General features: G+C 39.0%; 1 protein-coding gene across 3 annotated transcripts in view; it reads left to right on the forward strand.

The window, feature by feature from the left end:
- Positions 1-256: 256 nt before the first annotated feature.
- Positions 257-24,706, forward strand: part of LOC119735502 (mucin-2-like) — a 60,107-nt gene continuing 35,657 nt past the window's right edge. For all 3 annotated transcript variants that reach the window (XM_038209210.1, XM_038209211.1, XM_038209212.1), the window contains exons 1-4: positions 257-574; positions 4,810-5,001; positions 22,864-22,930; positions 24,236-24,601. In XM_038209210.1, the coding sequence (XP_038065138.1) occupies positions 22,879-22,930; positions 24,236-24,601 (418 nt within the window). In that variant the 5' untranslated portion in view covers positions 257-574; positions 4,810-5,001; positions 22,864-22,878. The remainder of the gene's footprint in view (positions 575-4,809; positions 5,002-22,863; positions 22,931-24,235; positions 24,602-24,706) is intronic.

The following is a 24,706-nucleotide window of genomic DNA, read 5'->3' on the forward strand; positions in this document are numbered from 1 at the left end:
AAAAGCCACGTCGCCGCACCACTTTTTGGGCAAGCTCCGTACCAGAAACCGGAGACTTTTTTTTTGGCCTAACTGGTAAGAATTTTTTTTTTACATGTAACGGCTGGGCCGGGGCAAAGTGGGAATGGGGCGAAGTGAGGATGGGGCGAAGAGGGGATGGGGCGAAAGGGGATGGGGCGAAGTGGGGATGGGGCGAAGTGGTTAGGGGCGAAGTGACATGGGGCGAAGTGGTTAGGGGCGAAGTGTCCGACTAGTACTAGTCAAAAATCCGATAGCCGTGTGCGTGTGAACGTGGAGAGTGCGCGTAAACGTAACCGGTTCAGCTCTGAATTCTGAATGGCAGGTTCCAGGAAACATATTCGATACATGTATATACACTAAAGGATTTTCCCTTGAAGGCTAACAATACTTGTACTTCATTAGGTTATCGATACTGTAAGAAAGTAGGCCCTACGGTTTGATTTGGAATCGCAATCGCATATGGATGGGTACTCTATGCTCTACTACTGGCTGCTAAAGTACTAGTACCGGATACCATGGACATGATGGATTGGAGGAACCAGGCTTCCTCTATGTAAGTACTACTACTACTGCCTTCAGCCCATTGACGTACATGATGGAGTAGCCTAGTCCGAAAATTTGGGACTCTCAATACTGTATGAGAGTCCCAAAACTTAAGGTATCCATATCGTGCAAAACTTTGTGCTGCATAATAAAACCAGTGTGAATCAAATGTGCAAGCTTCTTACTCACTACAGTTTCTTCAATAATCCCCGAAACTTCTGCCCTACAAAGTTGCTATTGTGAGCATTGCATCACCAAAAATTCAGCGTTTAATCCTAATTTTGCAGGGAATTATCGAAATCCAAACGCGAAACATCACGTTGATGTGTACTGCACTGCATTGTGCAAAAAGACTCCTCATAGTCCAGCGGATATGTGACAAAATATCGATGAATTGTGCACTTTTGCATAAAAGCGTGAAACTTGGCACAGATGTTTAGGCAAAATAAAAAAAACCATGTTTAGCGTCCTGCCTCTTTGACAAAAAGGAAGGAGGAGGCCCTTTTTTTTTTTTTTTCTTTTCAAAATGGCCGCCCGACACATTTTTCAAGACAACGCGGCCGGGCTATTTTTCAAGATGGTTACCAGCTTTTTTCAAAATGGCCGCCACTTGGACTCATTGACTATTTCCACAGCTTTATACACGGTATAAAAGTCTAAAAATATTATTTCTTTCGTCAGAGATCGTTAAAATTTATAAATTTTTGTCTTTTTTAAAAAAAGAAAAAGAAAAAAAAAAAGGAGGCGGCCTCTAAAAAGGAAGCGGGTGGGGACGCTAAACATGTTTTTTTTTTTTACTTCGCCTTATATTCATGCGAGAAAATGTTTTAGATGTGGAGCCATCGCAAATTTACCCTTTTAGGGGCGTGGCATCCATTTAAAAAAAGGGGGCGGGACTTGTCGTGCCCGCAGTAAAAATGGTTTTTCCCACTTGTTACAAAAGCAGGAAACTTCACAAAGACATAATTATATAGATTATCATTAGTGTTTTCCAGATTCGGAGCCACCACAAAAGTACCTTTTTGGGGGCGTGGCAGCCATTAAAAGAAAAGGGGGGGTTAATTATTATGCCCACTTTGGAAAACATTGTGCCCATATTTCATGAACGAATAAAACGTCCCACAGACGTTTATATTCATGAGAAAAAAAATTCCAGATGTGGAGCCATCTCGAACACACCCTTTTAGGGGCGTGGCAACCATATAAGGAAAAAAAGGGGGCGGGGTTTTCATTATCCCCACCCTGGAAATATTGTTCCCACACTCATAGAGAAATGGAACTTTCCACAGACATTGACATTCATGAGAAAAACAATTCCAGATGTGGAGCCATCGTGAACACACCCTATTAGGGGCGTGGCAACCATATTGAAAAAAGGGGGGGGGGCGGGGTTCTCATTATGCCCAACATGGAAAAAAATGTGCCCACATCTCATAAACGAATGAATCTAATTCCCACAGACATTAATATTCACGAGAAAAAAAAAGTCACACATGAAGCCATCGTAAACACACCGTTTTAGGGGCGTGGCAGCCATAGTAAAATGGGGGGAGGGGAGGGGGATAGTCATGATGCCCCTATAAAAGAAAGTCATGCCTACCTTTCATTAATGGATTAAACTCCACACGGACAATATATGTATGAAAATCTTTCCTTTTTTTTGTAATTTGAAGCCATCACAAACTTATCCTTTTAGATGCATGGCATCTATTTTTTTTTAAAATGGGGGGGGGGGGTGCTACTAATAATTTTTTCACCATCGAACTTTCATAAATGACTAAACTTCACACAAACTCGGTGCAAGATAATAAATTCACATGTAGAACCACAGCAAACTCATCCTTTTAGAGGTGTGAGGGGCCTACTCACTGTGCCCACAATTGCAATTTTTATATTTTGTTGTTGATTTCTTATAATGTTGACTGGCCCATAACCTATATTATTTGACTTACACCAAAGAGCATGGGTAAGTACCGGTAGGCTAACCCGTGTTATAGGGTTCAATGTGTGTACTTGCACCTATATTATCATGCACATCTAAATTCCAGAGTGATTTCATAATTACAAATACACAGCACACAATGGCAGCCCTAAACTCTAACATTTAACATTTAAGGGCCATGGAAAATTTTTTTTTTAGGGGGGGGAGTGTAAAATCCCCCTACCCCCTACCCGTTGCGCCGCATTGACAGCAGATTGGGTAACAACACGATGTACTCGCCTCACAAAGTGGTGGACACGTCCACTATGACTTCACATTCAATGAATCTGTGTACCCCCACCACACAACCCCTTTTGTCCGTCAGAAAAAGAGGCGGGGGAAACAATGTATTTGGAGAAGTAACACTAGTCATTCCAGGACTAACTGAGGCACCCCAGTTTATACCCCAATTCAGATATTGCTGCAGTTGAAAGGTTAACAGTAACTGGGTTAATATAGATGAGGCAAGAATGCATAGTGAAAGAAAACAAAGGGTTTGCCAACAGTAACTTCCAACTATAAAGGCGGCCCTACTCCAATACATTAAACAGCTATATGGGGTGGATTTTATTATATGAATCGCGGTCAAAATTGTCCGCGTTGTGCATATTGAGTACCCCCTCCCCCCCCCATTTTAAAAATGGACGCCGCACCTCTAAAAGGGTAGGTTTGTGATGGCTTCACATTAAAAAAAAAAAGATTTTTATGAATATATTGTCCTAGTGGAATTTAATCCATTTATGAAAGGTAGGCACAACTTTCTTTTATAGGGGCATCGTGACTATCCCCCCCCCATTTTTATTATGGCTGCCACACCCCTAAAAGGGTGTGTTTACGATGGTTCCACATGTGATTTTTTTCTCGTGAGTATTAATGTTTGTGGGAATAGCTTCATTCGTTTATGAGATGTGGGGCACATTTTTCCCACGTTGGGCATAATGAGAACCCCGCCCCCTTTTTTTCAATATGGTTGGTGCTAAATTATTAGTAGCACCCCCCCCCCCCCATTTTTAAAAAAATAGATGCCATGCATCTAAAAGGATAAGTTTGTGATGGCTTCAAATTACAAAAAAAAAGGAAAGATTTTCATGAATATATTGTCCGTGTGGAGTTTAATCCATTAATGAAAGGTAGGCATGACTTTCTTTTATAGGGGCATCATGACTAACCCCCTCCCCTCCCCCCATTTTACTATGGCTGCCACGCCCCTAAAACGGTGTGTTTACGATGGCTTCATGTGTGACTTTTTTTTTCTCTTGAATACCGGTACATGTATTAATGTCTGTGGGAATTAGCTTCATTCGTTTATGAGATGTGGGCACATTTTTTTCCATGTTGGGCATAATGAGAACCCCGCCCCCCTTTTTTCAATATGGTTGCCACGCCCTTAATAGGGTGTGTTCACGATGGCTCCACATCTGGAATTGTTTTTCTCATGAATGTCAATGTCTGTGGAAAGTTCCATTTCTCTATGAGTGTGGGAACAATATTTCCAGGGTGGGGATAATGAAAACCCCACCTCCTTTTTTTCCTTATATGGTTGCCACGCCCCTAAAAGGGTGTGTTCGAGATGGCTCCACGTCTGGAATAGTTTTTCTCGTGAATGTCAATGTTTGTGGAAAGTTCCATTTCTCTATGAGTGTGGGAACAATATTTCCAGGGTGGGCATAATGAAAACCCTGCCCTCTTTTTTTTCTGATATGGTTGCCACGCCCCTAAAAGGGTGTGTTCAAGATGGCTCCACATCTGGAATTTTTTTTCTCATGAATATAAACGTCTGTGGGACGTTTTATTCGTTCATGAAATATGGGCACAATGTTTTCCAAAGTGGGCATAATAATTAAACCCCCCCTTTTCTTTTAATGGCTGCCACGCCCCCAAAAAAGTACTTTTGTGGTGGCTCCGAATCTGGAAAACACTAATAATCTATATAATTATGTCTTTGTGAAGTTTCCTGCTTTTGTAACAAGTGGGAAAAACCATTTTCACTGCGGGCACGACAAGTCCCGCCCCCCTTTTTTTAAATGGATGCCACGCCCCTAAAAGGGTAAATTTGCGATGGCTCCACATCTGAAACATTTTCTCGCATGAATATAAACATCTGTGCCAAGTTTCACGCTCTTATGCAAAAGTGCACAATTTTTTCACATATCCGCTGGACTATCACTATCAGTCCTCAGCTAGCTAAAACATTTTCATCGTGTAGATAAAACAGCGCCCTCTTGTTGATCTGAGTGAATGCAGAATGTTTCTTTTTTTAACAGAGGGCGCTATGTTCATTTGGCCATCGATTAAAAAACAAGTTAGCTGCAAGGCTCTTCCTAAGCTTCCTACACCTACCCAGAAAACCTTGGGAATCACATACACATTTCCAGAGCGTGGAGATTGACGTGGATGATTTTTGAACTGTCAAAAACTTGCCTTAAAATTGGATTTAAGGTCTCACATTTTGAAAGGTACGTGACATGCTTGCAACTTAAGCATTTTGATGTAGGCCTATGTGTTGTGTGGGAATTAATTAGCTGAATGGTGAGTAAAAAAACGTCAGTAGTAATGTTGCACATTTTTATGCACTCACGGTCCCAGTTTGGGAGTAGCCTAGACCCGTGAACGTGGCTATACATATCCTAGCCCCATAAATGTGGCCAAGTTACTGGACTACCTCCGTAAACATAGGCCACACGTCCACCATGGGTAATCCTTACTTTTACTACTACTAGTACTAGGACACCTCTATATTTTACAACTAGGGGCCTACAAGTTCTATTCAAAACTGACTTTTGCAGATAACTGTCCAGCACCAAAGTGACTTTTGCAGGCTAAAGCAGTCTTTTTTCTTCATATAAACTCATGATACTAGATTTGAAAGAACTTTCGAAGAAAATGTGACTTTCCTACCTTTTTTCGCAGTCAGACGTGCATGTTGTATAGTCGTGTTCCCTAACGTGGCGCACTTCGAAGCTTACCCAACTTCGTGTAGTGTTGCCAAACCTCTTTGTTGACAAACCTCAAATTCATGCAGTGAAATACTGGTACTTTTACCTTATTAATGCTTGCTATTTAACCTCTGTGAACAATTTCGGTTTCATAAAATTTAAGCCGAAATTAAAAAACGGTGGCGTCCGGAAATTGGGCACAAATTGGCGGAGTGTTCCCTAACGTGGCGCACTTAAATAAATCTCGGAAAAGTCCAAGTTAACATTTAAGAATTTCTGTAAACTTGATAAATTCTGATAAATCATTATTATTTCTACTTACATACCCAGCCAGATGTTTGTCAGAAACTTATTTTCTTATTTTTCGGGGCATTTTCAAAGGTTTCACTTTGCACAGTTTGAAAATAAAATCGAAAATCACGGCAAAATAAATTTTTCTTTTAGCTTTGTAGCGGGTAAATAAACTCGCAATTTATGAACGGGAGTGTTTAGAACTTGATGAAATTTAACTTTCTGTGAAAATTCAGTTAAAATTTTTGCTCTAGCTAGGCGCTACAGGTGAAAAATCAAAGTGCCCACGTTAGGGGCTGCGCCACGTTAGGGTACATCAACAATAGTTCTCACACGCGTGAAAGCCCTACATAATGAAAGCCCGATGCTGATTTGCTGCTAAAAAATGAATTAGGCTGGTTCCCAGACCAAAAAATTCTGACTACTCCTGAATCTTTTGGTCTGGGAACCAGACTAAAAATAAATAAGTTTTTTTAGTCTGGTTCTCAGACCAAAAGATTCTGACTATTCCTGAATCTTTTGGTCTGGGAACCAGATTAAAATTAAATAAGATTTTTTTTTATCAGCCAATCAGCATTGAGCTTTCATCGCATCGAGCTTTCACGTTTGCCATCTTGGTTTTTGAGTCTGTTTTCTGGTTGTCATCGTCGTCTTTTACCCCTGAATTTCCCTCATAAATCAGAGCCCTGCCCTCTTTCCACAAAATAAAAACTGCTGATATTCAAGAAGGTGTCATTGCCAATTGTTCAGATGTGCCAATAAATATCAGAATGTCAATTTTGAGTGTCATTTAGTCAACTGTTTTGGTGAGTCTTTCCCTTCCTATATAGGAACGGGGTCCTAAAAGTAAGGATTACCCCACCATGTACAAAAACACATTTAGGCTTAGACATTTATTTTTGTTTTGGCTTTAGAAGCATAGGCCTACTCACCCTCTTTAAAAGCTAATCAGAAAGTGCTGCCTTTTTCAGATGTCTATTTTTCGTGTAATTTCAAGATTTGTTTGCACACGTTTTCGTATCAAAATTTCAACATGAAATTTCACGGAAAATAGACATCTGAAAAAGGCAGCACTTTCTGATTAGCCTTTAAAGAGGGTGAGTAGGCCTATGCTTCTAAAGCAAAAATAAGCTATAAACTAAGCCTAAACATGAGCAATTCTCCATGGGAGAGCAAAAAATGTCAAAAATAAATATTTACATACTACTAAACCTTTTTTGTACTTTTTCCAGACCTCAATTAAATGGGGAATTCTGTTCAAAAAACGAAATTGAAAAAAAAATACATATTTCTGGTAAAAACAGTGATTTTTGCAATTTATGATTAAAAACGTTCAGATTTGGTAAAAAAATTAAATTTTGTGTATGTATTACTTTCTGAATTATAGGGAAAAGATTTGATTTATTTTATGATGTTACAAGTTACCGGTACTAACATTACTCAGGGTCATTAAAAAAAAATCTAAAAATATAAATATATATAGTGTAGGCCTTCATTTAAAAATGTCAAAATTAGCACGTACGGTAATTCTGTTACCGAAAAAATGGCAAAAGTTACTTATTTCACAAATTTTCTTGTTTTTTTTCTTCAAATCATGTATGTTGAGAAAAGACCCTAAACGTAAATAAAAACTTTAAAATAGTAATTTTTTGGCATTTTTCCAAGTGGTAATGGAATTACGAAACGGTAACGGAATTACGGGTATGGAATTACGCATGCACAAAGTATGCACATTTCCTCCATAAATTACTTGTTAAATCATTTCCCTACTTGTTAAATCATTTCTTTTTTACTATTTAAAAAATGCTAATAGTTGTTTGGATGCTTAACAGGAATATACATTTGTAGGCCTAAACATCAGAAAATAAAACTACAATGTTTTTACGAAATACCTTACTAGGATGTTGGTAAATGACAATCTAAAGCATCCTGAAAATTATGGCACCTGGTGTGAAGTAATTTTCAAGAAAATGATATTTTTGTATCCATTTCCAACGGTGGTCGCTGTTGCATTACAAAACACTGCATTTGCAATGACCAATCAAATGTTTAGTCCTGATTTGGGAATGAAATGACGTCACGATTTAGTAAAGTCGACTTTGATTGGCTGAGGTGCGAGATCGCATAAATCTGCATGCTTTGATATATGAGACGTCAGACAGGAGTCTGGGCTCCGTGGATAACGGGTGATACATGTACTCAGACTAGCATTTATTAGGGAATGCTCGAGAAATCATGAGCTCATGGCATTTTCTCAAGAAAAAAAAAATAACACCTCTATGTTGATTTGAGTGTACTTTTATTTTAATAAGTAAAAATGCGGACTAGAAATGGCTCTAAGACCCAACTGGACCGGTTTCTGCTCTCATGCTATTATCAGTAGTAAGCCAAATCCAGTATTAACAGCTAAATTAGTCGTGTCAAATGTAAGGGTGCATAGATACACATAAGTGCATCTAATAAAATTTTGTGTGAACCTTGTAATTCTAAGTCCAATTCCCGGTTATTGATAAACCTTGATTTGACAAGTACACCTTTAAGATTTTTGGCCTTTTATAGGCAGGAATTGTCCGAAATTAAATGCCAGTCTTTTAGCAATACTTTTGTTAGCTGCTGGTTTTGATGTGTGGTGTGTAGATTATCTTGAAGACTAGAGGTGGTTCTTTTGGTCGTGTTTCATTCATGATGTATTGCTCACAGAGTTCAAATTGTACCGGTGTGTCTTTTATGACTGGCAATTTCCTCTTTCTTGTGGTTACAGAGTAGAAGTTTCTCCATGAACGCATTTCTTTTCTCTAAGAAATATGTCTTGTCACAGAAATGTGCGTATCTTAGTACCGTAGTTCTACTTTGATAAAGCCTTAGGTTACCAGCAGTAGGCTAGAAGCACACTTGAATGCCTAATAACATGGAACTATGATTTGGCTAAACAAGATTGAAATAGATTTTTCAATATTGGCAGGTCTTATCAATATCATAACCTACAAGTTTGTTATGGGCGAATTATTTACGCTAATGTTCCACTTCCTTCCACATAAAAATACCTGTTTCCAATGATCAAGTTTGTAGTTAAAATTAACCAGTTGTGTTTGAAAAGTTATTTGTATTTGATGAAGTATCCCTCCATATTAAATTAATAATAAAAATAGGACTATACTATAGGGAAACCTGTGGTATAGCAATTTTTTTTTTATAAATGTGGGCGGGCGTTTTTACCCCGAGGCCCGGGTAAAAACGCCTGCCAAACTTCCTCCCGAAAAGGGGGGAAAATTTCCCCTTATCAATATAATGACCATGATATTATATTTGCACCTGATAGAGGAGACATGTATTGCATAAAACCACACATTTTGCTCCTGGTGTCTCCAAGCAGTACTGAGATATTTAACAAAAACCTAAAAATCGGGCATTTTTACCCCAGTTTACCCTAATCTTGTGGGATTTTTTTTTTTAGCGGTCTTTCAATTCTATTGGGTCTTGGCTCCCTTTCCATGTTTAGATTAGTTGCCTAGCATAGAACATATTTTCTTGGGAAAGAATAATCCTTGACAAAGTGACAAATTGGCGTAATTCCGTTACCAAAGAATTTCCCACACGTATGCTAAATGTGAAAATCAAAATTTGACAAAGTGCGACATGTTTTTGTACATGGTGGACGTGTGGCCTATATTTACGGAGGTAGTCCAGTAAATTGGCCGCATTTATGGGGCTATATATAGCCACGCTTCATCAGACAGTCCATAGTAGGCCTATTACTTAGTATTAGTAAAAACACTCTACATGTATTGTGATTTGCGGTAACTAAGATAGAGTGACCGTTCTAGCCAAATTTCGGCTACATTTGACAGAATATTTGCATACAAAAATGAGTCAGTACAGAAAATCAGAATATTTTTTTTCGGCAGAATTATAAAGATGAAGGAAAATGAAAAAAGATTAGCCTAGAGAAATATGGCACATTTGGTTTGAAAAACCTTCATTTTTTGAAAGATCCCTGAAACAAACTCTTGCACAATGGAACAGCAATATACTGGGCGATTTGGCAGAGTTTCATAGTGGATTTAGCAGAATTTTATATGGTATTATGGCCATCTGCCATGTGAGATGGTTAGTCTGGTACCCACTGGCCATGCTCCTACCGTATTGCGCATGCGGAATTCGGGGTACCAAAGTGTCATGCCTGTCTTTGATTTTCAGATCATTTTGAAAACATTCGTTGTGACAAAGTTGTGCCGTACTTTACATCAAATTTCTTGGCCATGACAGATCCAACACTTGTGTAATAACGTTTGCGTATCAAAATTTCAACATGAGTTTTCAAGAAAATTAGACATCTGAAAAAGACAGCACTTTCTGATTAGCCTATTAAAGAGGGTGAATATGCTTCTAAAGCAAAAATAAACTACAAACTTAATGCGAAAATCAAAATTTGACAAAGTTGGACATATTTTTGTACATGGTGGAAGTGTGGCCTTTACGTATTTACGGAGGTAGTCCAGTAAATTGGCCACATTTATGGGGCTAGCCTAGCCCCACTTGTGTGGCCTCGGTATTGGTCCTTCTAAATACGTCAACAAGCGTCAACGGTCGTCAACAAGCATCAACAAATTTTGAATGTTTTTGAACATTAAAAGTAGCTTTATATATCGTAGAAAAAGCAATTTAAGAACATCTTCTGCATATCAATTAAAGTTACAATTAGGCCCTATTTTAAATAAAACCTTTTTTTTTATGCGAAAAGTACTATGAGTTTGTTGATTAGTGTTGGCCGCCATATTGTTTTGATGGCGCTGTACACTTCGCGCATGCGTAGTACGGCTCTGTACACTTCACGCACGCGTAGTATGGCTAGCTTCACGTAAACTCGACAGAGTTGTTGTACGTTTCGCATTGAAAAAAAGAACTTTTGAAATAGTTGTATCTTTGATATATGCTGAAGGTGTTCTTTATTGCCATTTCTACCATATAAAGCTGTTTTTGATTTTCCAAAACTTCTACAAAATTTGTTGACGCTGGGTTGACGACCGTTGAAGTTTGTTGACACCAGCTGACGCTTGTTGACACATTTTAGTAGGACCGCTCGGTATTGTTGTGCTGTACGGTACGTTCGGCCACACGCCTGGTTTTCCAACCTACTGAGGAGTTTAATCCACACTAACGGTTACAAAAGTGTTACATTTAGAGGGAACCATGGACAGGAGTCGATACGTAAAGTAATATGATAAGTTTTCTGTCTTTTTTCAACCAATATCCTGGTAAGAACATTGCCCACCAACAAGTTTGCTAAATTTCTCAGGTTTCAAGAAATTACAGAGGATTATCTTCAAGATTTAACGTTCATATTAAACGCGGACAGACAAAGTGGTGGGAAGCAGTAAATAAAATACATGAATTATCCAAAATGTGTTCCTAATGAAAAGCTATCCATTAAGAGATTGCCACTGGTCAATCTCAGGTTAAACCTCTAAGTATTTTTTAACTACAGGGTGTACACATCTTCAAGACTTCATGTTCATAGCAGCCCTGGACAGAAATTTTGTCACAAATTTCTGTCCATGTTATGAACATGTATCAACTTGCATCCTAATTTCTATACTTACATGTAACAGGTTGAATGATACCAATTCTGCATTGAATATACTTGGGCTTGATTTATCACAAGAACATATCATATGTAACTGTGTTTTCAAGAGTGTCCGTCCATGTTATGAACTTTATCCTTCATTTAATCTTAAAGATGGTTGAGTAATTTCCTACAAAATCAGCCTACATGTAACTATTTATCAGTGCAATCACGAATAATACAGGAATGTTAAAAAAACAAAATTAGCGAAAAACCTGCTTTGAAATCAACCTCCCATGTCTCACCCATAAAGTTACATTACAAGTTGTAACCGTTAGTGTGGACAGACCCCACTGCATAGGGTTGTATTCTATGATGTCTTATCTTTTGCCCTCCAGGTAGATAAGGCCCCCCAAAAAAGTCTCCGGTTTCTGGTATGTGCGCGCGTCGCCGTAACCATGCGCGTCGGCAAAATGAAAAAGTTTTTTTTTTCAATAAAAGATGATGTCTCAAAACCGCCAAACTCACTTGTTTGACTGGAATCCTGCTGCTGCACAATTTCAACGTGTTTTTAGATGGGGTTATGATCGAGAATACGCTTTCTGTGGCCACTCTGGTCTCCCATAATATTGGCACTATGTTTAGTCGGGCACCATTTGCAGTCATCAGCCTACATTTGAAGCAAAAAAACAGGTAAAAACTAGAGGTTGTAGGAACAACCACACGGTGTTGGGCCATTGTTGATGTTGACGTTGAAAAATGTGCTAGCATTAAGAAGTTGTCATATAACCGTGTACAAAACACAGGTAAACGCTTAAAGTACATTGGTTCATCAAACAGCCGTTACATGTTGTTCAAAAGTTTACATAAAACAGTCGTGATACCAGAGACTAGGGAACTGGTGGAAACTCCTTTCGTACGCAATCATCCCCAATTTGCTTTACACACGCCATACAGTACAATGTACATGTACATGTACATGGCATGCAATGAACGTTTCAAGGCGTAGCCGTTGTCAACTTCAAATTTCAAGGGGGCTGCAGGGCATCTTGTAATTAATTTATTGTAACAAAACCTTGGGAAGTTTTAGACCTATTATAAAAGTGTCATTTAAAGCACAAAACTTGATTATATCACTGACTGTTGATTTTTTAGCAATTTTCATAGAAAAAGAGGTCTTTAAATTGTAACTGCCGGTCTGATGACGTAATCAATTTTTTTTCGCGCACAGGTGTTGCCTGTATTAGGGTCATCATTTATATGAACTTTGCTTTGAAGCGATTACCGCAAATTTCGCCACAGACATCAACTGAAAATGCATTTTGGACATTTTTTAACCTGCCGCTAGAGGGCGCTCCAACACTTCATGACGTCACCGATCATTTTTTTTTTAACACTGTATACTCGGTGTGTTACCTCCCGAGTGAAATTTGGAAAAATCACTCAGGTGGGACACGAACCCACGACCTCCTGCTTTCTAGTGCAGACGTCTTACCACTTGACCACCGACCTAACGGGATCGGTTGGCCGGTTCGAATCTGATGTACATAGCAGCGGGTACCGCATAAACTATTATAAGATGGAATTTTGTGTCGGGGTGGTATAAATCAAATTAGGTGTTTCGCTTCAGTGTTTCGCTTCAGTGACTTCTAATATTTCAGCCTTCGAAAATGTCCTTCCGTTACCGAAAAAATACATTTTTTTAATTTATTTTTAAAACTTGCAGTATGAACGCATTGAAAGTTATTGTGCAAAGCAAGTTTAGGTAGGCCTTCAATATGACATTATAACTGACACTGCTGTACTTCTCGTTTTTTAATTACAATTAATTAAATCACGTCCTTCCGTTACCAAATTGGTAACGGAAGGACAGTAACGGAAGGACATATCGTATTTTTATCAAAGGTTACGACATTTGCGCTCATGTTTGAAAAATGAAAATCACTGCAAATACATGCATGTGTAATGAGCATTGAAAGGACATTCATGTGACCCACCTTCACAAAAGCGGGATAAGCAGGGCAAGGTGTTTATTACAAAGGAAGGCACAGGCATGTAAAACATGTACAATGTACATGTACATATATGCCGATGTACCAGTACTTGTACATATGTATGGAGTTGTTGCAGAAAATCAAATCATAAAGTTGCTGCCATCAGCATTCATGGACAACAGAGAAAGATACGAATTCTGTGAAGCCATTCCAGAAGCAAATTAAGTCAAAAATGAGATGGCAGAAAGTACAGGTACTTTGGGGCACTTTCATTCAATTTACATGTGTAAGACATGTGAGGTGCAATCTTTGACAAATTATGCCCAAGTTAACAATTTCAGTTTGGATGTTTATAAATTAATTGTTACTACTCTAAATCATTGTAATTTGATTTCAAACATTGATTTTAGAGTTCAATTAAAAGCAACACCTAACTGAAGCCATCAGTTCTACCGGTAGATGTTTTTACCTTAAATGTACATGTAGGCTTGTCGCCCCCCCCCCACCCTTTAGGTAAACCTTTGAACCTATCGGTATTATTATTAAAAGTTGTTGGTGAACATGTAACCAATATACTCAAGAGTTCAAATACTGTGTATTTAAACTTTTAAGGATTGAGGTGATGGGTTTGAAGTCTATTTCTGTAGTAGTCCTGTGTTCGTGAATTATGTGTTTTGGGTTGTTTTCGTTTTTCTTTTGTTATCATTAATTAGCAGGCTTCTATCTTTATCTCAATAGTTTCTTGGGTATAATTATTTATGCCAGGTCTGCATATTGTTGATTTCACATTCAGTTACACATTTCAGCAACTTGTTTCACTTGTAGGCCTATAATTAGTGTAAATTCACATTTTGTTCATGCTATAATTGAGTAAACCTTTTGTCCTTCCGTTACCGTCCTTCCGTTACCAAATTATAATCTGCTTAAAACGTTGTAATTATATTACCGAAACACTTAAAGTCAAATGAAAGGCGGTAAAGTATAGATAAAGCTTCAGGGATTCCATTTCCTACCTTTAAAATATAATTGCCCCATAAAATTCACAGAGTTTACGCAAAACGCGAGTAAGTTGGAAAACCCTTGTCCGTTTTACCGTCCTTCCGTTACCGACCTCATTAATATTCATAATTCATAAACGGGAGGCATTCATGCCCCCCAAAAGTGTGGAAAATGAAAGTAGCATTATAGCAATACAATTGTGACATTTGTTTGCTGTAACTATGAACAGTGTCTGACTGATACGCACATTTGAAGTTTTGTATAATGAGTGAAAACGTCCTTCCGTTACCGTGGAATTGCCCTACATCAGATTCAAACTGGCCAACCGATCCCGTTAGCTCGGTGGTCAAGTGGTAAGACGTCTGCACTAGAAAGCAGGAGGTCGTGGGTTCGTGTCCCACCTGAGTGATTTTTCCAACTTTCACTCGGGAGGTAACACACTGAGTATACAGTGTTCAAAAACGTCGGTGAAGGGCAAAACCTAATTTGATTTATATCACCCCGACACAAAATTCCATCTTATAACATTTTTTTTTGAAAGGTCAATCCAGGCAGACACTAGCATCGTTAAAAGCAAGTTCATATCTTTTTCCACTTTCAAATTATTAGGCACTTCCGGTTTCGACCGGAAGGAAGGGTCACGTGATTTTATGCACACAAGATAAAATGAAGACCATAAATTTTCATGTCGATTCCCGCAAAATTCAACAACCGGTCTCTCACGGTTGATTTTATATTGAATTTTAAAGATTAAATTTATTATTTTTTGAATTGACGTCACGTGACCCATGATGATGTCATGATGACGTAATTGCAAAAAAGCACATCTTCAGTGGGTGAAGTTCATATGTTTTCATTTTGACAGACAGTTCTGGAGAAGAATATGCTGAGGAGAACATTAATAATAACAATAGTAAATTCATACAATAACAATAGGTGTTGGGCTGAGGCCCAACACCTAAAAAAAAAAAAGCCGCGTCGCTGCACCACTTTTTGGGCATACCAGAAACCGGAGACTAAGGTAATCTTTCTTCAAATTTTAGAGAAATTTAGACATCTTTCTGGAGTCCTCATGTGCAGGTTTTGGACTAACCTCAGAAGATTGGGAAACCAGACGTGTGGCCTAACGTACAGCGCAGCAATACAGAGGCCACCAGGGTTGGCTGATTTAAATCACGTTGATTTCAATCACTTTGATTTAAATCACGGATTTAAATCGTGATTTAAATCAAATGATTTTTTTTTATACAAATCGCTGATTTAAATTTTATTGAGGGTCATTTTAATCATTAAAATCATCTGATTCAACTTAATGACAAAGTGTAAGATGTTGTAAACACATTCAGACACCCCTACTGGTATTTCATCACCATCGACTCAATTTAGGTTTTGCATAATTTACACAAAATTGTTGTTTTGATTAAAGGGAATGTACATCATTGGCTTTCGCTGTAATTTTCAGAAATGAACTATTTGAGGGGTTAGTATAATAGATCAAATATTGTTACACCGACATTTTTGAAGTTTTGAGTTCGAAAAGGTTGGAAAAACCAAGAAAAACAAAAATTTTCAAGTAGTCTGGTTCCCTGACTCCACAGAAGATAAAATGGATCAATTTATAGATGATGGAAAATTGTAAGGCAAGGGAACCAGTCTAGCTGGCCTGCACCCGTTCATGAACATGTAACCAATAGCAAGCAAAATTTGGGCTGAAAAAATGGTAAATTTGGAGCAGTAGTTGAAAATTAGTTAGGTTTTTCCAACGCTGGTTGGCCGACCACCGTTGGAAATGTACATGTATACAAAAATACCATTTTCTCGAAAATGACTTCACACCAGGTGCCATAATTTTTACAAGATGCTTGAGACTGTCATTTACCATCATCCTAGTATTTCATAAAAACTTGGTAGTTTCATTTTTCGATGTTTGCAAATGTTGTATATTCCCTTTAAGTCAAGATCTGAGTTTAAAAGTTTTTCTTCAAAGTTTTTAATTTTAAAAAGAGCACACTCACGTTTGCTTTAATCATTCCTTGATCTGTTTACAGTAATTTGTATTGTGAATCAACTGTGCTGGTGTATGCTTACATGAACCATAAAAATGTGTATTAAAAGTCCCAATTGACAGTCTTAAGCCCGATTCATACTCGTCGCGAAAGCGAACGCATATTTGTGACGTCATGGCAAGTATTCGCGCTGCGAATTCGCAAAAGTTGAACACATTTCAACTCGGGCGAATTTCACAGCGAATGTTTCATGACGTCAAATTAGCTTTGCATGCGCATGAAGTATGAACCGGGCTTATTCCCAATGTTTCTCCCTACAAATTTAGATTGAGATTTATATAAAGCATTTTAAAGGTGCAAGGCCTGATTTCTGTTCGCCACCTTGGACCATCAATCAAACACTATAAGTTACACAAGGATCAGTGCTGCCAGTTTTAATATTAGAAGCATTTAAAATCAACATGCCCATGGCGGAGAACTGTCATATTTTTTTGGTAGGGCCTATACCATGTACAGGTACCATAAATCAAGTTTTCATTCATATCCACACACAACCTATCTCAGCTACAATGTAGGTATCAATCAAGCAATGCACCTTTAAAATGTCTTCAGTATTAATGTACCATTGAACCAATGAGGTAGACTACATGTAGAAGAAATCAAGTGATTTTTTAAAATCACTGATTCAATACAATTTTTTTCAAAAGCATTTATTGAGTTTTGTGGATGATCTATGGTATTATACTAGACCCTGTAAACTCCTTAGGATGGGTGTGAGTGTGCATGGGGAGATTTAGACACATGTTTAGACATATATCAACATTTTGAAAATTAAAAAAATCAAAACAATCTGATTTAAATAAAAAAATCTGATTTAAATAAAATAAATCCGATTTTTTTTTTTTGATTTAAAAAAAAAAAAAAAACCGAAAAAAATCGCCAACCCTGGAGGCCACACAAGTGGAGCTACATTTGTACATGTAGGAATAGCCTAGCCCAGGTTGGATGACGTCTTCAGTGCATTACGACTGACTTCCAGGGTATAAATTGTACCACCATAGGGGAAAAAAATTGTTACCGTTTTTTCATATTTTTACCTGACATGCCTGATGGAGGAAGCTGAAATTTCGCTTACATATTCCTTGTGTCCAAATATGTCCGTGGGTGGCGTGTTTACCGAAAATAAACAACAAGTTCTATTTTTCGTTGAAAACATTTTCAGTACGAACTCCTCGTGTGAAGACATACTTGCACGTGCCGTTTGCTGCCGTGGCAGCTGCAGCGTGCTAGGTGTGCGCATGCACACGCTCGAGTTCGTACTGAAAATGTTTTCAATGAAAGTTTGGGACTGTGGTTTATTTTCGGTAAACATGCCGCCTCCGGACATATTTGCCTTTTCTAAACCCAGCGCAGGCACAATTCTGGACACAAGGAATGTACATGTAAGCAAAATTTCAGCTTCCTCTGTCAGGTAAAAATATGAAAAAATGTGTTATAAATTTTTTCGCTATGGCAGGAGAGATTCATACCTGGACTCCGTTGCATGTACATGTACACTACCCGTACCTGCCCGTGACATTCTGACCGTAGCGAATGTAGGGAACAGGTCAACTCGGACCCAGGTCAAATCGTACACATTTTATCGAATGCAGGTTAACTCGTATCTATAAAGTCATGTCGCACTGAGCCGTATGAATTAACTGCAAGAAACAAGCTTTTGACTTTGGGATGGAAATATACTAAACTGTCATGGACTAGCCTTGGTCAATGCTCTCGTCGTTATTCGTCCCATACGCGGTCAATCGTCGGCATACATGTATATCCTCACAGGCAATGCACATGCATGTAAAAATACAGCGCGAACAGCGACCTCATGCGGCCACTATTTTTTTATGCAAATTAGTTGGGGACGATCGAGAGCCTTGGTTCAATCCTCCATGTGAGGTTTTGGGGGTGGTGCTCATTATGTTAATAGCCTTGGCTGACCTTAAATGTCGTTTTCTTATTGGTCGATCGTTGCGTGGAAACTTGCATAGTGAAACGTGGCACCGTACATAATCCATACACGTACACGTTGTGTGTCTCTGCACACGGCACCAATGCACAAAAACTGTGGTTCCTGTCACGTCCGCAAAAGGCGAATAGCTGCAAATAATTTGATGACGTCCAGATTTACCAAGGTGTGATTGGACACTCCACATATTAGCCCCACCTACACTTATCTGTATTCGCATACGAGGTCGTGCGCTAGAAACCCAGTGCAAAATAAAGAAAAACATAGCTTTTGCCGACGATTGAACCAAGGCTCTCGATCATCCCCAACTGATTTGCATATAAAATAGTGGCCGCGTGAGGTCGCTGTTCGCGCTGTATTTTTACATGCATGTGCATAGCGCGTGAGGATATATGCCGACGATTGACCACGACCACGTACAGGACGAATAACGACGAGAGCATTGACCAAGGCTATATAGGGACTTGGCGAATAAAATCTCTCCCTGAATTTCGTACCATGTGCAACATATATCTCATACCGGTAGGTACGTACAACATATGTATTTTAATGCGTACGTACATGTCATACCTACATGTACGACATGCAAGTCGTAGGTATAACATATAAATCGTACCTAGTCGTATGACATACAAGTCATACGAGTTACAATACATGTATGTCGTACGTACGAGATACAAGTCGTACTCACAAGATACATGTATGTCTTATGTATGACATACATGTAATCGACAAACAAGTCGAACGGACGAGTTAAATTTCATATGTTGTATACACGAGATATTAAGTCGTACTTACATGTACATACAACAAAGTCGTATGCGACATATCGTACCCTGTCGACTCGACATATAAGATCGTACGCGCGACATATACCGGTATGTCGTATACCGGCACCTGTCAACATTATGTCATATGTTTGATATGTCATACCCTGTCAACATTATGTCGTACCCTGTTGGTATATTAGTCGTACTCTGTCAACATACATGTATGTGTGTACATGTATGTTGTGATCTCTGTGCACGGTGACATCGTTTTCGCCGGCGTGCGGTTTGTACCGTTCACCGTTTTGTGAAAGTCTAATTTTTCATCCTTTTTCATTTCATTTTCGACCCAAACTATGTAATTAACTACATGTATATGAATATTATTCTACTATTATTTAAGATTTGAAGTAATTTTTGTTACCACAGGGCCGTCTGGTTTTTAAACCTTTGGTCGTATTATGCAATTTAATAAATATTCATTTTTTTGTCAGCCATTATCCAATGAGAGAAGACTATTTACCATAGCGCGTACTAATTATCATATTGGGCCTACACGGTTGCGTCTAGGCTATCCTTTGCCTCGACATACTGTACGGCTGTTTGCGGAAGTGTGTGTGGTGTGTAAGCACATGCAAGGGTCGTTGAGGCTAACGGTATACCTGTAGTATAGTACAACTAGTGTGTCGCGGCGTGCGCTGTGTGCGGTAGCGGGAACGAGCTCGTATGGGAACAAGCTGATAGCCTTGGTCAAGGCTAGCGCTGCTTCAAAATATTGGAGGATTTTGGAGGATTGAGGATGGTTCTTAGCAAAAAGGGCCTAGGGGGTTAGGGATAAGGTCAGTCAAAGTCAAAGGAAAAGGGCCATATAAGGCACTTTTATGACATCCTTCCAGTATGTCATTGAGCAAAATGGCCGCTTTCTGGGGCAGCTCATAAAAGCAACGTCCAAAGACTTTGGGCGAAGTATGGCGAATTGGAAAGTAAATTTCACAGTGTGAAACTTAGCATTTGGTTCAATTAGCCATTTCATTTGAAAAAAAAAAAAAAAAAACATCCTCCATACATGTATCTTCAGAAATCATTGAAAAGTAGAATTTGAGCAACATTTTTCACCCGCTTTTATATTCGTTGTGTTTACGTTTTACGCTGAACTCACTATTTACAGTACTTCGCCGAATTTCCACTTTGCCGAATTTCCACTTCGCCGACTGCCACTTTGCCGACAGCCACTTCTTCTATTTACCACTTCGTCTATTTACCACTTTGTGTAACGTATTTACCACTTCGCCGAATTACCACTTCGTCTACCGTACTTACCACTTCGCCGAATTACCACATTTCGCCGAATTACTACTTCTGCGATTGACCACTTCGCCGAATTGCCACTTCGCCGAATTGCCATTTTGCATACTGCACTGCATGCATGCCCATGCTTGCACGCACACACACGTACGCACTAGTACACGTATGTACGTGTGCATGCATGGAGATAAAAACGAGCTACCTGAAATACAAATATGTAGGTATAGTACGTGAAATAGGTATGGTAGAAATAGTGACAAAGAACACCTTCAGCATATAAATTTGATTTGATATTATTGAGAATGAAGGTTAATTTGCTTCCACCATCCACACATCCCCACGGCAGCTGCTCGAAAGTGTCATTATTTTGCAAAACTTTCATTATTTCAATAAATAGGCCTACTATTCTCAATTACAAAAAACACCCCAAAACATATTTTAGTTGTATTCTGAGTGTACCGGTAGTACATGTATGGCGTATTGTGTGCATGTTTGATGCCACACTACATGTACAATGTACAACTGTACATGTAGGAACCGAGGCCAGCAGACCACAACTTGGACTCCTGTGAAAATCGCACTCCCTATCCCTATTATTGATTAATCCCTCGCACATCACCTGTCAACTGGTTTCACTCTCCTAATTATCACATGCGCAGTACTATCAATGAGTCCATATTTCATGGAGTCGCATGTATTTCCTCTGGTGTCCCCATTCCATTCTGCATTTACCAAGCGCTGTTTCTATCGCTTGATCTGATTGGTCCTTTGATTGTGGCACTCACTGAGTAAACTGGTCAATGGAAACTTTCATCTCGGGTTCCGATTAGTGGTCTGCTATCTGTGCCGTTGTCGTGTCGGACCCGCTGTCATGGTCTAGACTAGACTCGTGGCGCTGCGTGTGATGGCATCCACCACCATCAAGCTGTAGAAGACAGTCAAGAGATTGATTTTTTCACTCAATTAATGAATAATGAACAATAGGAAAAAAACGCCTGTCCGGCATCTGAAAAATTTTCAGACACAAATCTGAAACTTTCATTCTCATTAAACTTTGGCAAACTGTGTAGTGTTACCCTAGTCCCTTAAGTGCGAAATACTGGACTACAATATCTCCGTATTATCAGTCACACAAAAGTTGTACATATTCTGTGCATGGATAGTCCCATTGCTACGAGAGCCAAAAATCAATCGCAATTCTTTTGTCACTTGAAAATCATCCCAGCTTTAGTATGACTGCTATAACAAAAAAAAACCTTGAATATCGTACCTGAAGAGGTCTAATTGTGAAAAATCATGGTAATTCGGCGATGAATTCTGGCGGTTTTGAAACAGCATACATGTATATGTATATGTATGCACCGGTACATGTACAATGTAGAGTACCGGAGTGAATACAGCACGCGCACAAAATGTGTGTAAAAGACATTGGCGCGTGATTCGTCCCGTAAACCAACACGCACGCTTACTCCATTCATTTTCACTACACTTTCTGGTTCTAAATGACGTCACACTTGGTACCCTATGATGTCCCTGATATTTACCAGACTGTTTCCCAGCCCACCCTCAAATACATTGTAGTCAAAAGGGAACCAGACTAGAGCTTTAATCATCTATTGAGCATGCGTCAACTTTGGCAAAGTGCACCATTTGCAGTTGTTGCCTGTCATTCCAAAATCTTTTTAGCTCTCTGAAGTACCCGGACGCGAGTGAAGAGCACACACAAGAGGGCACAGTCCTAATTAAAATCTCCCTAATAATGGCACATTAAAATTGAACAATTTAAGGGGTTGAGATTAATTGTGCCGGGCATGATTGAAACCAACATGGTGAGCAAGATTGTACCCCTGGGGAATGAGGTTGTATTCTTTCCGAGGCGTGTGTACTACTATGTACCTGTACAACATATTGGAGACCTGTCTTCTAAAGTATTTAAGAGGCACAATAGGGGTGACTCCCTGCGCATGTACACAAATATCCAAATTTCCGGTGGACGTTTAACAATAGAGGACAGACAATAGGGTCCACAATTGACCGAAGGTCCACCATTGACGATCGTGTACAAAACATACATGTACATTTGGGAGGTCTTCTTAAAAAAAATTGGTACAAACAAAAGAGGGACAATAGAGGGTCCATGGTTGAAGGTGTTTACACACATGCGCGTGGTAGGGCCGTCACCGCAGTGGCATGAATGGGGTGATGGTTATTGTAGTGTTTCAATGTTAGAGAATAAGATGTAGGACTGAGTTACATGTACCGGTATGGGGACTTTCTGCCGTCCCCATAGTGTCTTGGGTCCCAATAATACCATGGAACAACACGTGTAATCCCTACAGTTACGGAACAAGAATGTACATGTGTGTGGTACCGGTATGTAATGATGTACACGTGCATTGTACAATGTATGTATTGGCCAATTTATTATGTTTAAATTTCACAGGGCAAGGAAGGAAAAATGGCAGAGTTTGCAGTTTTTCAAATTGTCATCGTATCTGCTTTTTTGTTTGGTGAGTACATATAGTATGCGTTACATCATACATCCTCAATACTGTACCGGTATTGCCCATGTTGGGAGAACTTTGACTAATTTGTTAGACTGTGATTTTCATCTTTGAAGATATGTACCAGTATGTACATGGAAACAGTTTGTGAATTCAGGCTAAGACTGATTAAATTTGGAGTGGGGCTCATTTGAAATTAAAGGGGTAGTACTGTGTCCTGAAATCCACCAAATTGTATTGTTTTGGATTGTTTAGACCCACTCCCCCCACACTTTTCCTTTTTCCAACATCTGGTTGAAAGGAAACCAATCCAATGTCTTACTATTGCCCCAAGAAAAGACCAATGGAAAACCTGGTTGTTCATAGGCCTACATCAGGCACGACAGAGTACGCAGACGTTTTTCTTTGAAGTTTTCTTGTTGTCAATGTGCGATACATACATATACGTTAGTGTATTGTCATATAAAATTACACACAGCATGCACCAATGCACAAATGTAATTTCTTACACGTCAACAAAAGGTGAACACTACCAGTACAAATTGTGCACAACTAGCATGAACAGCTAAACTTTTTGTGGTCACAAAAGTGAATCTCGAAAGTTTTTCTCGCATGTGTAACACAGAGCTGCCAACTCTCCCTGATAATGATTCTGCAGAAAGTTCCCTGAAAATAAACTAATCTTTTCATGTTCTGATGAACAAATTTGAAAATCTCCCTGATTATGGAAACTTTTTTCCCTATTACATGTATATTGAATATAATTATAAATATCTCCCTGATTGTTGTACAAAATCTCCCTGAAATCTCCCTGATTGCAAGATGCAAATATTGGCAGCTCTGATAACACAAGAACAAAAAAAAAACGTCTAAGGACAGATGTGTAGATAAGGCCAAAACACAAATATTTCTGCTTCCGGTTTCCCTACATGTACATGTACCTACCAGGTACCGTACCTTATTCTGACGGCCCCTACCCTAATTTTTTAATGGGAAAAATGAGGAAAAAACATCAAAAACCATAAATATCTACCTTTTACGCTTGACTACACGCAGACACCTCCAAAGGATCGGAAGCAAAACTGTTTTTTTTTAATTTTTGCCTAATATGTTCTAACCAACTAACAGCATTTCGTTCAAAGTACATTTTGTAGCCCAGTTGGGCTCATTCCAGGACGCAGTGTCCCTTTAAATCAAAATGTCACCCACAGTGTGTACAATGTACATGTACATAATTTAATAATACATGCAGTGATGGACAAATGGAGTGAGCCATCCATGAAAATTGTGGCTTTATTTGCTGTTCTTCAGGTTTAAGAGGTCAAACAGTCACAGTGAATATGCAGTCCAGTGTTTACAGCAACCCCAATACTGACTTAGCAACATTGAGATGCGACTTCGGGATTGATGACCCCACATTTTCGTTTTTGACTCTGGAGTGGACATTTGGATCTACACTGATAGCAGACTTCTTTAAAACAACAACTCCAACTTACTATGATTTTTGCAACACCCCTGCTGGTCGCTGCAGTGCTACAAGGACCAGTAGCAACAGTGAGCTTGTTCTGTCATCTTTGGAGTTCCCTAGAGACCAAGGAACTTACGGGTGTAGAGTGACATATGTCTCTGGTTCACAAACACCAAACAAGCAAAACACTTCCTCTTTGCTAGTTGTTGGTAAGTTGGTTTATTTGTGTGCTTCCCAACCACTTTCTACATGCATGACATGTAAATAATGAATGCGTGAAAAGTGTGACATTTGAGAAGACCTACCGTACATGT

The sequence above is a fragment of the Patiria miniata genome, unplaced genomic scaffold, assembly GCF_015706575.1.
Source record: "Patiria miniata isolate m_02_andy unplaced genomic scaffold, ASM1570657v1 HiC_scaffold_29, whole genome shotgun sequence".
Lineage (NCBI taxonomy): Eukaryota > Metazoa > Echinodermata > Asteroidea > Valvatida > Asterinidae > Patiria > Patiria miniata.